This window comes from Rattus norvegicus, chromosome 7 (genome assembly GCF_036323735.1).
Source record: "Rattus norvegicus strain BN/NHsdMcwi chromosome 7, GRCr8, whole genome shotgun sequence".
NCBI classification, from domain to species: Eukaryota; Metazoa; Chordata; class Mammalia; order Rodentia; family Muridae; genus Rattus; species Rattus norvegicus.
In genome coordinates this window covers 106,891,445-106,906,158 of record NC_086025.1, presented here as the reverse complement: position 1 = coordinate 106,906,158, position 14,714 = coordinate 106,891,445, and the positions used below count along the sequence as shown (strand labels likewise).

General features: G+C 45.5%; 1 protein-coding gene across 2 annotated transcripts; it reads right to left on the bottom strand.

Annotated features, from left to right (window-relative positions):
- Positions 1 to 717: 717 nt before the first annotated feature.
- On the bottom strand, positions 718 to 4,318 carry Chrac1 (chromatin accessibility complex subunit 1). 2 transcript variants are annotated; one of them, NM_001134880.1, is made up of 3 exons: positions 3,948 to 4,106; positions 1,811 to 1,937; positions 718 to 1,266 (listed from the first exon to the last, which is right to left on the bottom strand). In NM_001134880.1, exons 1-3 carry the CDS (start codon positions 4,092 to 4,094, stop codon positions 1,154 to 1,156), a joined length of 387 nt encoding a protein of 128 aa, NP_001128352.1. In that variant the 5' UTR covers positions 4,095 to 4,106; the 3' UTR covers positions 718 to 1,153. The 2 variants fall into 2 exon arrangements, 1 of the variants encoding a protein (NP_001128352.1); XR_010052975.1 differs by lacking the exon at positions 718 to 1,266 and having other exon boundaries at positions 3,517 to 4,318.
- Positions 4,319 to 14,714: the final 10,396 nt, after the last annotated feature.

The window sequence follows — 14,714 nt, the reverse complement described above, 5'->3', positions numbered from 1 at the left end:
TAAAACACAAAAATAAAACTGTTTGTCTAGTTTTATAGGCCATAAGATGATTCTACTGGATATATATAAGACAAAAAATGAGAAATGTCCCCAATGCCCAGCTTGTCTAATACCCTTACACAGTGGACTGGCTGGTTGTGTCAGTTTGATTCAAGCAAGAGAAGGAGCCTCAGTTGATGAACTTCTTCTTCCATGAGATCCAGAGGTAAGCCATTTTCTCAATTAGTGATCAGTGGGGCAGGGCCAAGCCCAATGTGGTTTGTGGCTCTAGGTTCTCTTAGAAAACAGACTGAGCAAGCCAGTAAGAAGCATATACATAGATACACATGTGGCCTCTGCGTCAGCTCCTGCCTCCAGTTTACTGCCCTGTTTGAGTTCCTGTCCTGACTTGGTTTGGTGATGAACATTGATGTGGGAGTGCAAACTGAGTAAACCTCTTTCTCCCCAACTTGCTTTTTGGTCATGGTGTCTCATCACAGCTATAGGAACTCTTAAGACACACTGAGGACGGCTGCTTCAACTGCATGTGATTGATGGATGAGCCGGGGCTCTTCTCAGGAGATGAGGCAGCTACTTATTGTTGCTGCTGTTTGCTGTGGTGCTGAGAGCAGTCCCAGGGTCATGTGCGTACTAAGCACATATTCTACCTGCATCGCATCCCAGCCAGATGCTCGCCGTGAAATGTCAAAGAACTGAAAACCACTTCAATAAAGCATGTTACTGTAAAATACATACAGACCTTTAATGGAAAAAGAAGAGCAAATCTCCATACAATAAAACTGCATAGTCCATTTTTAAAAAGAAAATCAAAGGCAGCACAGTATGCATGCAGCTGTTTGTGAGAACAGAGTGTCTGTCCACAAGACTATGCAGCTGACATGGAGCTTCCTGGGTCTTCCTGCAAGTTCAGTGTGATCAGTGGTATGTGCTGCTGTACCCAAAGCCAGAGCAGTGCCATCTGCCCAGGACTCTCCTAGTGGGAGACGAGGTGACTGAAGGGCCTGTGGAGGAGGCTGCTGTCTAGTCCTTCCCACTGAAAGAGCGAATGCAACAAGTTGCAAGTCTGAGACAACGCTGCAGTCCCTCCACTTCGCAGCTGCTAGTGTGTCCTTGTGTGTGCTCACGGGACTCGCTGAGAGCTCTTCTTGCTGGCCTAAGCCGGCACTTCACCAAGGTCGCTACCATCGTCATCATCGTCCTCTTCCTCCCTCTTCTCTTTGAGCATTTTCAGGTACTTACTAGCTAAAATCTTCTTTGGTAATATATCTTAAAAGTGGAAAAACGGTGTCAATAATTGGTTATGGTAAACTATGACTACAATGATTCAAGTTTTACAATGTATTATTTCCACCTTTAACCCTAGACAACCTTCTAAACAAGATGAAATCCAGGTGTGCTTCTAGGTGAAGAATAACAGAAATGGGCATTGTTTCCTGGGCATTCCACACTGGTAAACATGTTTCTATGGCCTGATTTTGTGAACACTGTTCAAGCTAGCTGAGAGGCTAAACTGGCCCCTGGGCTAGACTGAAGCTCTTTCTAGTCAGAGTCTGACCCATGGCTGCATGCACCCGCTGCTTTGTTTGGCGTGCAGGGGAACAGGACAAGCAGCCAGCTCTCAGTGAGTCTGCTTGGCCATGGATGCACCTTCTGTGTACTGTTGGCTTCTTGGTGGGCTCAAATGGAGGCTGGTAACAACTCCCTGTGCCAGATCAGATAAACCGAGGCACCGAGCAGAACAATAGAGGGGAGAATAGCCCACTACAAGGGTTCTTTGTTTTTTAACCAGAATGTCCCAAAGATTAAGTACCTGCGAGAAACTGAAGTGTCTCTGAATCCTCGGCAGCGCTGGCTAAGTCACTGTATGTCAGCGCTTTCTTGGCTTTGCCACTGCCGTGTCTGTAGGAACAGGTGGCTAGATACTGAACAAAGAGCTCCTAAACCAACAAGAAATCACACAGTTTACAACCTTAAAATTCCATTAATACTTCACATTATCTTGGTTCCTCAATTAAATGACAGGGAATTAATTTACAGGAGACAGAAACATGAAATCAGAAAGGAAGCAAGAGTGTCAGTCAGGAAGCAGCAGGCATTTCCCAGCTGAGCTGAAGTGTATAATATAAATATTTACAAATGACTGTAAAAATATGAAAAATATTTTACAAGTGGTTTTGGGGGGTGCTGTGGTATATACTTATCAGCATTTAGGCAGAGGTAGGAGGCACAGGAAATCAAAGGCAGCTCTGGCTATATATCAAGTTCAAGGCCAGCCTGGGCTACACGAGCTGTTGTCTGAAAAGGATGGGGGAGGGGTTATAAGGAGGTGTTACCAGCCTACACAAAACGGAGTAAAAGACCATTCAAAAACGTTATCTGAGCATGGTGGCACATACCTTTAATCCCAGCACTTGAGGGGCAGTGGCAGACCTATCTCTGTGTTCAAGGCTAACCTAGTCTACAGAGTGCCAGGACACTCAGAGCTACACAGAGAAACCATGTCTCCATAAAAGGAAAACCAACCAACCAAATTATATCTGGCTTGCAAAGGATTTTATTACAGATGTGAGCTGCCACCTATCTGTCTTAGGAACACATTTTCAGCCTACTTGAATCCCTTGTCAGTTGTTCACTCACAACTATAATAAAAACCAACAACCTCAGGCTGAAAGGTGACATCTCATTTTGCCCAAGTACCTTCTAGGTGTGGAACTAACGAGATCCCAATGCTCAGAAAGTAAAACTGAGCCTTCCCCAAGGTTTAGTATTATTTCAGCTAATAAGTGATCAGAGAACTGTCTGCATAGTGCTTAGGTCCTAACACTAGAATCCTACAAAAGAATGTGAATCCCAGCACCACACAAATAATCCTGATCCCATGATCCTGAGATGACTTAGAAATGAGACATGTACAGTTTACGTGTAAATATGCACCACTGTCTAAAAGGGGCTGTTATCCTAACATTGTATTTGGCTTTGGAGGACCAATGCAAGGAAACTGGGGAACTGTATTTTGTCAGGCTCTAACTTAAGGTTGACAGTTGTAGTCACAAGATTTGTATTTCTTTTGTAGTATTTTACAATATTACAATTTTACAATATTATAAAATATTGTAAAAGATACTACGCACTGATGTTCTAGAAGCAGAGACTGGAAAAGAATGTAGAGACAGTAATCATGTCGGGTCTCAGAACAGTAAGGTTCTCGGTCTACCACAAACAAGACCAAACTTTAAACCAGGAGTGGTGTCAGGAAATTCTCATCCCAGTACTCAGAAGGGCCAAGACCAGGGTAGCAGAGTATGGTTCCAGCAGCACTTGGTAGGCTGAGGCAAGCAGATTGAGTTTGAGGTAATCCTGGCCTACAGGGTTCCAAGGTAAGGAGAAATACTGAGAGCTGACTTGAAATATAAAAATAAGGAAACAAAGTGATGTGTTTGGAGGGGGGTGTGCAGTTATAATTTGTCTCTAGAGTCTAACTTGTGACCAGCGGTTGTCTGCTTAAAACCTGACTACCTCCAGAGTCCTGAGGGCTGAAGAGCCCTAGACATCCTTGCAAGCTGTCCTGGATGCTTCGAGAACCCTCGCATCACTCTGCGGGAAGTCAGCGACAGAAAAGAAGTAGACAGTACGCCCTCCTCACTGGTCAACTCGCGCAGCCGCACTTAGCTCCTCACGCGTGCGAAGCAGGGCGGGAGTGACGCGGTAGGCGGAACGCAGAGAACGCTGGGAGCGAAGTGATGCAGAGCAAAAGCAGCGCAAAGGACAGCGGGAGCGGCGCAGTGGGCGGAGCTAAGACCACGGGAGAGTGGGTGTGTAATGCGCAGGCGCAGGGAGAGACCAAGACTCCCGGCTCCCGCAGGGCAACCAAAGGCTAGGAGTGTGCGGAGCCCAAGGGGCGGTTGGTGCCCGTGCCCGCCCCTCTCGTCGCCCCGCTGGCCGCTCACCGTGGCCTTGGCCGTGAGCACTAGTGCCTCCTGGTTGATGCTCGACACCTCAGGAGAGCTCTTCATGATGACTCGGATGCGGGACAGGGGCAGCGACACGAGCCGCTGTTCCCCGCACTTGTCCTTACCCACGACCGAGTCCGCCATCTTCCGCGTCCGGGCGGCCCGTGATGCCCCGCGCGGCCGCGCCTGCGCAGACTCCGTGTAGCGCGGTGGCCTGAAAGCCTGGGAGACAGCGCCCAGGAAAAACCCCTCGGAAACGCTGCGGCAATCTCCCGGAAGAAGCGCTTTCAAGCGTCTTAGTACTTCGGGAAGACCCGAGCTGCACAGACCTGCCCTTTCAAAAGCTGAAAAAAATAAAAGAAATGTCTTATGAGGTCATGTTCTGGAGGGAGCCAGCAAGCATGAGCCACACTCTTATTGTCAAACAGTTTGGCCAGGGGAATAGGGAGAAAAGGCAACCCTACCCATGTCTTGAAGCTTATGGGGATTAACCTCTTAAGCAGGCAGGTGAACTAAATGGTCCTTGAGTCTTCTGTAGTCCCACCACAAAACCAAAAGAATCACCAAGAGTTCTAGGCCAGTTTAGCCCCACAAGCTCTTGTTGAAGAAGATGGACCGTGTCTTAAGGAATAGAATGCAGAGACAAGGTAGAATGAAGACGATTAGAAACATCCTATCAAGTAGTGGTCCAGAGGGCAGTGTCGAAGAATATCAGAAAGTGGGACACCATGGCAGATGACACTACCAGACTGAAATTCTACCTACATGAAATTCGTGGAGTGAACTTGGGAAAATAAAGTTAATGCAGTCTGAAGAGGTCAAAAACTCGTAAATTGGCACTAAATATAGTTGGAGGCTGGCAGAATGTTAGAGGTTGGATCACATTTGGTTTCAGCTTTCTTTACCATAGTGTATCCTAGTCCAATAATAAAATACAACTGTCCCCCGGTATCTATGGGGGATTGGTTCTAAGATCCCCACACATACTGAAATTGTACATGCTTAAGTGTTTTAAATGCATAAGGTAGCTGCATAGAGCCTAGGCACATTCTCATATAAGGCCTACATCTGGGTACCCTTGATAAGTACTTTGTGAATGCCATCTGAATAGTTGCTGGACTGTTAGGGAACAGTGATAAGAGATTTCTACATGTCCAATCAGCAGGGACGATTTCTCTTCCTGGATACTTTGTATCTCAGGTTGGTTAAGACCATAGATGTAGAACGCATGCTCAGTGTTAGTGTCAGGCTTAAAGAGGCACAGTCAGTGAGCAAGGTAGCCATGCTGCCTGCCTTCAAGACTATGTTCACCCAGATGTACTGAGAAAGAATATCATTTCCAATGGGAAGTGTCATCCTGTGTGATAGGCTGGCCTCTGAAAAGTGGTATTTGTTCTCAGATCTGAAGCAAAGGAAAGCCACTAGAACAAGATGAGTTTTGTCTGTCTCTTACTTGCTACCTGTCACACAAGTGAGGCAGACAAGAAAAGGTCTGTTTTAGGAAGCTGGGGTGCCACTAACCCCACTCCCTCCCCAGCATGAGTGGGAGGGTTGGCACACAGACACACACCCATCTGAACACTGGAATGCTTCTCTTCCACTGATGGTATCAAACTTTGATTCCGTTTGGTTGTGTTCTAGTAATGTTAATGTTAATGTAAATTTAATGTTAATGTAAACGTTAATGTAAAGTTAAGCCTTGGTTCTTCCTCCTAGCCCCATGCTCCCAGAAATAACACTCAGACTCATAATATACCTTGACTCAGACAACAAATACCTTGACCATATAGCTAGGCTCTTCTCTAACTAGATATAACTTAAAACATCCCATTTATTCTGCCTGTGGCTGGCTACCTGTGCTCAGGTATCATTCATCTCATCATATCTTCCCCGCGAAATCTCCCACCTGGCTCTCTTCCAGAATCCTTTCTCTCTGTCAGATGTCCTACCTCTATTTCCCACCTAAACCATAGGCCATACATTTTTTTAATTGGCAGGTGATACATCCATACTATATGCAAGATATTCTCTCTGCAGACAAGTAACTAGGATACTAGGTTCTAGATTCTGTCAGGTTGACAATCTTAACCATCATAGGGGCTAACTTCCCTGCATTGTGAAGAGCCCAGAGAGAGTTCAGTCTTCTCACTCCCAAGAAGTGTTTGCCCATTAATTTCTGACCCTCCAAATGACTCACCTAAGCACTGGCTACACTTGGGAGCTTCTGACAGCCTAGTTATGTCACCAAGAGCAGCACATGTGACTGCAGTGAGAAAGGAGGAGGATACGTGGTTACCTGCTTTGCTAGAAGATGCTGGCATTGGGTGGTCCTGCAGAGGGCCCAGTTAGGGATAGCAACTAAGTAGACACTCAGAGTGGGAGCAGTTGGCTCTTGGCTCCAGGCCAAGGGCAAAGCAGCTGCCTTTACCTCCAGGCAGCATCTTCACTCCTGAGTGGTGTCCCACCTTCCTCTTGATCTTATTTCTCCACACTCTTGAAGGCAGTGTTTGGTTGTAAGTCCCCTCCCTCCATGTGTGTATTGGTAACTAAGCAAGGCAATCGGGTACCTTCAGGGGCAGATTCTTGTGCTGATGTACCTTTCAGCTACAACCGAGCATGTTTAAGAGTGTGCTCCTAAATACACATTTATGGAGACAGCTGTGCTTATTGTGGCTTTGCGCTGCAAACCAAACTGAGTGGATCTAGAGGCTAGTTTTCTGAACCGATGCATTGGTACCTAGAGATGACTTCAGTGGCAGCATGACACAGCAAAACGGGTCCTCGAGTTATCTCCAGTCATTAGAGGGAGTGTCTGCTGAAAACAAGACAGCCATAGTGGCTATTTGCAGTAGGGATGGTAGCCACACTGCTTGTGGAACAGCCTGGCTTCTGACTGCACTGGAGAGACTTTGAACTGTCAGGTCAAGCTTCTGCTGGCCCAGAGTGTCTTTTCTTCTGGGGCTTCCATTCTGAAGGGGTTGCAGGTCATTTACCTTCAGTCCTGCCTGTTACATTCATGGAACATAGGCTGAATTCACAGCTTATGGTTGCAATAACCTTAGTTTTAACGGTCAGCTTAGCACAGCCTGCAGTCACCAGAGAAGGGGATTTCAATGGAGGGGTTTCCAGAACATATGGTCTATGTGTATATATGGAAATATTTGATAATGGATATAGAAAGGCTTGCCCCACTGTGGAAAACACCTTTCCCTGGGCGGTTACCTAAGAAGGCTAGCTAAGCCTGGATCTGCAAGGGAGCCGATGAGCAGTGTTCCTTCACGGTTCCTGCTTGAGTTCCTGCCCTGACATCCCTCCAAAGTGGGCTGTAGAACTGAAACAGACCCTTTCCTCCCCTAAGTTGCTCTTGGTCACTGTAGTTGTCCCAGTAACTGAGTGAAAGTCAACTAGCTCAGGAGAGTGACCTCCCTGCAGCTAGGAAGGAAAAACCTGAGAGAATGCAGTTATGGAAACCCTTTAAGCCTGACCACTGAGCTTCCCACTCACTTGGGAAGTGAGAATCTCAGCTGATGAAATGCCCCAAACAGATTGGCCTGAGGGCTAGCCTGTGGTGCATTTTCTTGATTGATGATGTGCTAGGGCCCTGGCTGGTGGGCTAGATGATCCTGTAAGAATAAAAGGCAGAGAAAGGTATGAAGAACAAGCCTGGGAGCAGTATTCCGCCATGGCTTCTGCTCCTGACTCCAGGTTCCTATTTTAAACTCCTTCCCTGGCTCCCTTTGATGATAGACTGTGGTGTGGTAATGGGAATGAGGCTAAGCCCTTTCCTCTCTGAGTTGCTTTTGGTCATGGTGCTTTTTGCCACAGCAACAGAACCCCTAGTTAAGACCTGAGACAAGGTCTGGCTATGCTGCTGAGGTTGGTTGGACCTCCTAGGCTCAGCCGATTCCTCCAGCCTCTGGAGTAACAGAACACTGGCCTGCACCGTGCGCCTAGGGTCACAGAGCAGTGAGACCACCATGCTTTGACTTCTGCTTTTCGTAAACCTGAGATTTGTGTTGCATGCCTTGAAAATCCCAGCACTTGAGAGGCAGAGGTAGGTAGATCCCGGAGTTCAAGACAATATAGGCTCCAAAGTGAGCTCAAGGACAGCTAGGGCTACACAGAGAAACCCTGCTTGGAAAAACCAAAAATAAAACAAAAGAAAAATCTGAGATGCTCTTTATATACTTTTGTGAATTAGCCCTGGACACCTGTCTCTGGCATCCTTGACCCTTCTGGATAGTGACAGAGCTGAGTGTGGCAAGGACTGTGGGACCCACATGGCTCGGATATTTATCATGAGTTCCAGAGACTCTGAGCTCTTCTAACCAGGAGCAGGTACATCCGGGAGTTAGACTGAGCTCATCTATTTTTATTTATTTGTGTATGTGTGTTGTATGACTGTGATGTATGGGTGTAGGTACACATGCATGTGTGTGCATGGGACCTTGTCAATCTAAGCATCAGGTGTCTTCTGTCACTCTCTACTTTATTCTTTGAAACTGCCTCTTTATGAACTTGTAGCTCACTGGTTCACTTAGGCTGGCTGACAGAATTCCAGAGACCTGTCTGTGTTTGCCTCTTCAGGTGTAAGCTGTCACAACTGGCTTTAAAGTGGGTCCTGGGGATTGAACTCAGTTCTTCGAGCTTGCATGGCAGACTCTTTACCCACTGAGTATCTCCCCTGCCCCACAGGTACTTCTTGTGGGTCTCACCCCTTTCCTACATCCCTGTTCCTTGTTCCTAGGCTGATATGGCTCTGTACTGAGTGTCCAGGCCTGCTTTTAGTTGTCCTTGGAGAAACAGAAAGGTAGCCACTGAGCCAGTCTCTGTGTCTTTGCTTCCCCAAACAGGAACTTCCCTCTAAACAAAGTTGGCTTCTTTTCCACCAATGAAACACTGAAGACAAGCTTTCTCCTACTGATGAGGTCTCAGCCCCTCTGATGCTCTGGGACTCTCCTTGCCTGTGCCTTGGTCTGGGACTTGTTTGTAATTAATGGAACTATTTGTCTTTTGTCCTTGGACAATTCCATGTGTGTGTATGTCTGCCAAGACATTTTGTGTCTGTGACAAATACCTGAAACAGTTTGAAAAAGAACTTATTTTGGTTTACATTTATTCCTAGACCCTTGTTGGTTGGATTGTCCCTGCCTGTGCTGAAGGTGACCATCGTGGCCCTGAGAGCATGTGGTGGAGTTGAGTTTTTCACCCTATGGTGGTCAGGAAAGACAGAGTGGTGTCAGGAAGGGGATTGAGCATAGCTTTCTCTAGCCAGCCCCACCTCCCATGATTCCACCACCTCCTAACAGCCTGTTCACATTTTCAGTCTCTCAGTGGATTAAAGCACGGATCAGGGCAGATCTAATCTCTGGTAACACAAACACACATACTCAGAGGTGAGCTTCTCTAACAAGTAATCAAGTAGTTGTCAATCAAAACTAACCATCCCAAGCCTGCAGGAGGGTTCAGCATGTATAGGTGTTTGACACCAAGCCTGAGGACAACATTCTGATTCTTGGATCTCACTTAGTGGCAGGAGAACTAAGTCCCACAAGTTGTCCTTTGTCCTCCATAACCACCATGACACGCACAAACTTACACACATATAAACAAAATAAATAAATTAAAAAAATTTAAAAGATTACTGATCAGAATATTACAAATATGCAAAACTGGTATATTTCCAGGCATGGGGGCACACACCTGCCTTTAATTCTAGAACCAAGAAGGCAGAGGGATCTCTATTGTCTACATAATGGGTGCCAAGACTTAAGACCTTGCCTCAAAAAACACCCTTTTATTTGTCTAAAAGTTATTCACTTATTAAAATGGAATTTGTAATCCTATACATGCACATGCATGTGAAATACCGACAAGGCCCTTCTTCACTCCTGTGCCACCCTAACCAACACTGAAGGTCCAGTACATGAAGGTTGGTTTGACATCACTGACAATGAAACTTGTTAGAAAGTCTCAAAACTATGTGTTCAAGTAAGTTAATGTTTTTAACTTCAACAGCTGCTAGAGATTTCAGCATTTATAAGCAATGAATTAAACATGAAGATGTAACTTTTGAGAGTTTTCGGTATGTTCTCTCAGTCCACTGAGAACACATGGGCGTGGTGATGTAGGCCTGCAGTCTCTGCTTCTAGGACAGTAGAGGCAGGTGGGTCAACTCGAGGTCATTTTTAGATACATAAGGAGTTCCAGGCCAGAGTGGGTTGTATGAGACCCAGACTCAAAAACCTCAAATAGGAGGCCTGGCAAATAGATCAGTGGGTAAAGGTGCTCTCCAAAAAGCCTGGCGATCTGAGTTAGACCCCAGGACCCACAAAGTTGAGCACACACACACACACACACAGAGAGAGAGAGAGAGAGAGAGAGAGAGAGAGAGAGAGACAGAGACAGAGACAGAGACAGAGACAGAGACAGAGAGACAGAGGACAGAGACAGAGACAGAGACAGAGAGAGCGCTAAACATGCCTTTTATCAGGGGCAAGCTGATCTCTCTGTTTGAGGTCAGCCTGGTCTATATAGTGAATTGCATGCAGATCCCAGCTAAGGCTGTCTTAGTCACTGTCCCATTGTAGGGAGGAGACACCATAACCAAGGCAACTCAAAAGAGAAAGCATTTAATTGGAGACTTACTCACAGTGTTAGAAGATTAGTACAACAAGATCATGGTGGGAAGCATGCAAGCATGATGCTATGGAGTAGTTGAGGGCTTTACAGTTTAACCAACAGGTAGTAGAGGGGAAGAGGCAGGGGGAGAGGGTGGGGGGGAGAGGGAAAGGGGGAGGAGAAACTGGGCTTGGTGTGGGATTTTTCAAAACTGAAAAGTGTCTGCTCCCACTGACAAGACCAAATCTCTTGTTTGTGTGGTTTTTTGGTCTTGTTTTCTTTTGTTTTTGAGAAAGGGTTTCTCTATATAGCTTTGGTTGTCCTGGAAGTCCCTCTGTACACCAGGCTGTCTTGGAACTCACAGACATCCACCTGCCTCTGCCTCCCAAGTGCTGAGATTAAAGGCATGAACCACCACCAATATAACTATCTGGCAAAGTTACATCTCTTAATTCTTTAATCCTTAATCTTTAATTTTCAAATAGTTACACTCAGTGGTGACTAAACATTCTAATACATGTGCCTTTTGTGGGGTATTTTCATTCAAACCACCATAACTATGTAGCAAGACTTTGTCTCAAAACAACAAAACCAAAACAGAACAAAAGAGAAATAAGACAAAGCCATGAACACACAATATTGACCTTTGGCTTTTACCTAAACTCCCCCTGCACACATGTGCACTCAGACATGAACACATACACAAAATAAAAACAAATATTAACTTCTAAAGCGTATGAAGGCCCTAGAGGTAGAAGCAGGAAGATTAGACATTCTAGGTCATCTTCAGTCACATGAAGAGTTTGAAGCCTGGTTGGGTGGTAGTGCATGCCTTTAATCCAAGAACTTGGAGGCAGAGGCAGAGGCAGATGGCTCTCTAGGTTCAAGGCCACTCTAGTCTACATAGTGAGTTCCAGGACAGCCAGGGCTACGCAGAGAAACCATGTCTTGAAAAATAAAACCACCACCACCACCACCACCACCACCACCACCACCACCACCAACAACAACAACAACAACAGCAACAACAAAGGCCAGTTTGAAACCTGACCAGGTTATGTATAAGATCTCTGGAACACCATCATCGGAATATAACTAAAATGTTCCGTGCCCATAGTGTTCGGTGCCCATTAAGAATTAAAGTGTTGGGACTGGGGATTTAGCTCAGTGGTAGAGCGCTTACCTAGGAAGCGCAAGGCCCTGGGTTCGGTCCCCAGCTCCGAAAAAAAGAACCAAAAAAAAAAAAAAAGAATTAAAGTGTTGCTTTTAAAATAAAATGTATCTATTTAGTTAGTTAGTTAGTTAGTTAGTTAGTTAGTTAGTTAGTTTTTGGAAGTTAGGGTCTCACTGTGTAGCCTAAACTTACCTTGAATTATTGGCAATCCTCCTGCCTCAGCCTCTTTAGGGCTGAGATTATAGACAGAAGCCATCACATTTGGCTAGGCTGTTTTTCTTTATCACTTATCTTTATGGTTATTGTTGCTGTATAATAGAGTTTGAAACCACAGACATGACACATTCTGCCACCATTCTTACTAGGTGGGTGTGGTGGTGCTGCTTGTAGCTCTAATGCTCAGGAGGCTAAGGACAGATGACCCCCTGAGCACAGGAGTTCAAGACCTACCTGGATGATTTTCAGGAATCTCTCTCAAAAACAAACTAACAAATCCACAAACAAATGGAAAAAAAGAATGCATACAGGAATTTAAAAGTATATGCTACTTATTTTAGTCAGGGTTCTCCAGCGTCACAGAACTTATGGGTAGTCTCTATACAGTAAGAGTTGGTTCATGACTTACAGTCTGTAGTCCAACTCCCCAACAGTGATCAGCAGCAGCTGTGAATGGAAGTCCAGTGGTTCAGGCAGGCAGGTGAAAAAGAGATACTCTTTCTTCTTTCAATGTCCTTATATAAGTCTCCAGCAGAAGGTGTGTCCCAGATTAGAGGTGTGTACCACCACACCTGGATCTGGGACTTGCTTTGTCCCAAGTGAGCTTGAACTCAGAAATCTCCTCACCTTTAGCTCCTAGGATTCATAGGCACTTTGTCTCAAGATCTCCATACCAAGATCCAGGTCAGAAACTTGTGTCTCCCCACCTCAAGATCAGGATCAAAGGTGAGCCTTCCAATTCTGGACTGTAGTTCATTCCAGATAGAGTCAAGTTGACAACCAGGAATAGCCACTACAGTGCTGCACTGGAATCCCTTGACAAATGTCTTCTTTCAGTGGTGGTGGCTGATCATGTTGGTGGGATCATGTTGGTGATTGCTTGGTAGAAGTCTTTTTTAGATTCAGCTTTTCATGTGTGCCTCTGAACATGTGTGTTCAACCTGGTGGGTCAACATCAGCTGCTTTCTTCAATTTCTCTACTCCTTATTTTTGAGACAAGGTCTGAATTCAGTCAGCCCAGCTTAGCTAGCAAGTTCAAAGATCCTCCTGTCTGTCTTCCCAGGTCTAATATCACAGATGTCTATGGTTCTGGGGATCAAACTCAGGTTCCCAAGTGCGTATGACCAACACTCTTGACTGAGTTATTTTCCCCGTCCCAGACTGCAATTCTTCTGCCTCAGCCTCCCCACTTCTGGGGTCCCAGGTGGGAGTGGAGATCTTGGCCAGCAATCTCACTCCTATCTGTAGTGGCTAATGGAGCAAGGGTAGAGGTATCTGCTTACAGGAACAGATGGGCAGGTATAGATGACACCATTCTGTAGGCTTTTGTTTGTGGTACTCAAGCTCACACCAAGGGTCTTGAAAAGGTTGGGCAAGGGCTTGATCACAGTAATTCCCTGAACATATTGCTTGTTGATATGCAGCCCAGGCTTGTCTTGAATTCAGGATTCCCAGGATCAAGCTCTGCATATTGGAATTCTAGGTAGGAGCCACCATACCCAGTCAGAACGGGTTATTCCATGTAACAAAATGTGCTCATTTTAAGTGTCTCAGAGATGCTGGACAAACATGTACATCAGTGTAGACATCAAAAAAAGATGTGGACATTCCTACTAGGCCCCCCACCTCCCACCAAATGTCTATTTTCCTTTCCTGTGAGCGTTTAACCTGGGCCCAGGGCACACCTGTCCTGTCTGTCAGTGTAGATTAGCACTGTCTTCTCTAGAGCATCAAACCAACGGACTTGTCATCTCTTCCTGTCAGACTGCCTTCACTAGACATCCGAGAGTCTTCTACATCATAGACTATGTCTGTGACTTGTCCTTTTTTCTGGCTGTGTAGTAGTCCCATTTTCCTGTTGAACATTTGTTTGTTTTTGCCTTTCCCCCCTGTTGGTGGCCATTATGACTGGTTACTATGAACATTTAACCATATTTTTTCCCCTAATAAACACCCAAGTGGGAATTAGTGTGGGCATATATGTGGTGGGGTTGGGTCATGGGGGATGGAAAATTTTGCCGAACCTTATCCTAAACTGTCTGTAGTAGTTTCTTCTCCCTCGGCAGTGAGTCCAAAGCCCGGTTTCTCCATATCTTTGCCAACACTTGGCAAGGTCAGTATTTTCAATTTTAATGCACAGAAGAGGGTTGAGAGTTACCTAGCTTTGGATTTTATATTGTTAAAGAAACATTCTGGCACATCTCCAAAGAGCAAGGATACCTTCTCCAGGAGGATTGCATTAGGGGAAGAGATCCAAGTGAATCCCAAACTCTGGGCATTGGTATTCCCAAGAAGAGTGAGTATGAGGGTTTAATAGATCATTTTGGTTCTCAGCTTGGTAAACCATAGAAGCCTCATGTGAGGAACTGCCTCCGGCAGATTGGCCATGGGCATGTGTGTAGGGCATTTGCTTGCTTTCTAATTGATGTAGGAGAGCCCAACCCACTGTGGGGAGTATTATTACAGGCCGATGTCTCTGCACAACAAAGCCAGATAAACCTGAGCCTGCCTACAATCCATTCTGGTCTCTTCTTCAGTTTCTGCTTCAAATTCCTGGTTTCCCTCAAGGATAGATGGTTAACAGGGAAGCTGAAATAAATAAATCTTTTCCTCCCAGGTTGCTTTTGGTCATGATGTTTATCATAGCAATAAAAATCAAATTAGAACCGTGCATGGGGAGGGTCAGTTGATGAAAAATAACAAAAAAGAGACATTAAAGGTTGATTTTTTTTCCCCTCTGAGGCAGGAAAGAG

Bases quoted from the DNA above. Each gene is read 5' to 3' on its own strand.
- Chrac1 (NM_001134880.1), bottom strand. From the start codon at position 4,094: ATGGCGGACTCGGTCGTGGGTAAGGACAAGTGCGGGGAACAGCGGCTC. The intron at 1,938-3,947 runs GTGAGCGGCCAG...TTGTTGGTTTAG, and splicing joins TGCTCACGGCCAAGGCCACG to GAGCTCTTTGTTCAGTATCT. The intron at 1,267-1,810 runs GTACTTAATCTT...TCCACTTTTAAG, and splicing joins GACACTTCAGTTTCTCGCAG to ATATATTACCAAAGAAGATT.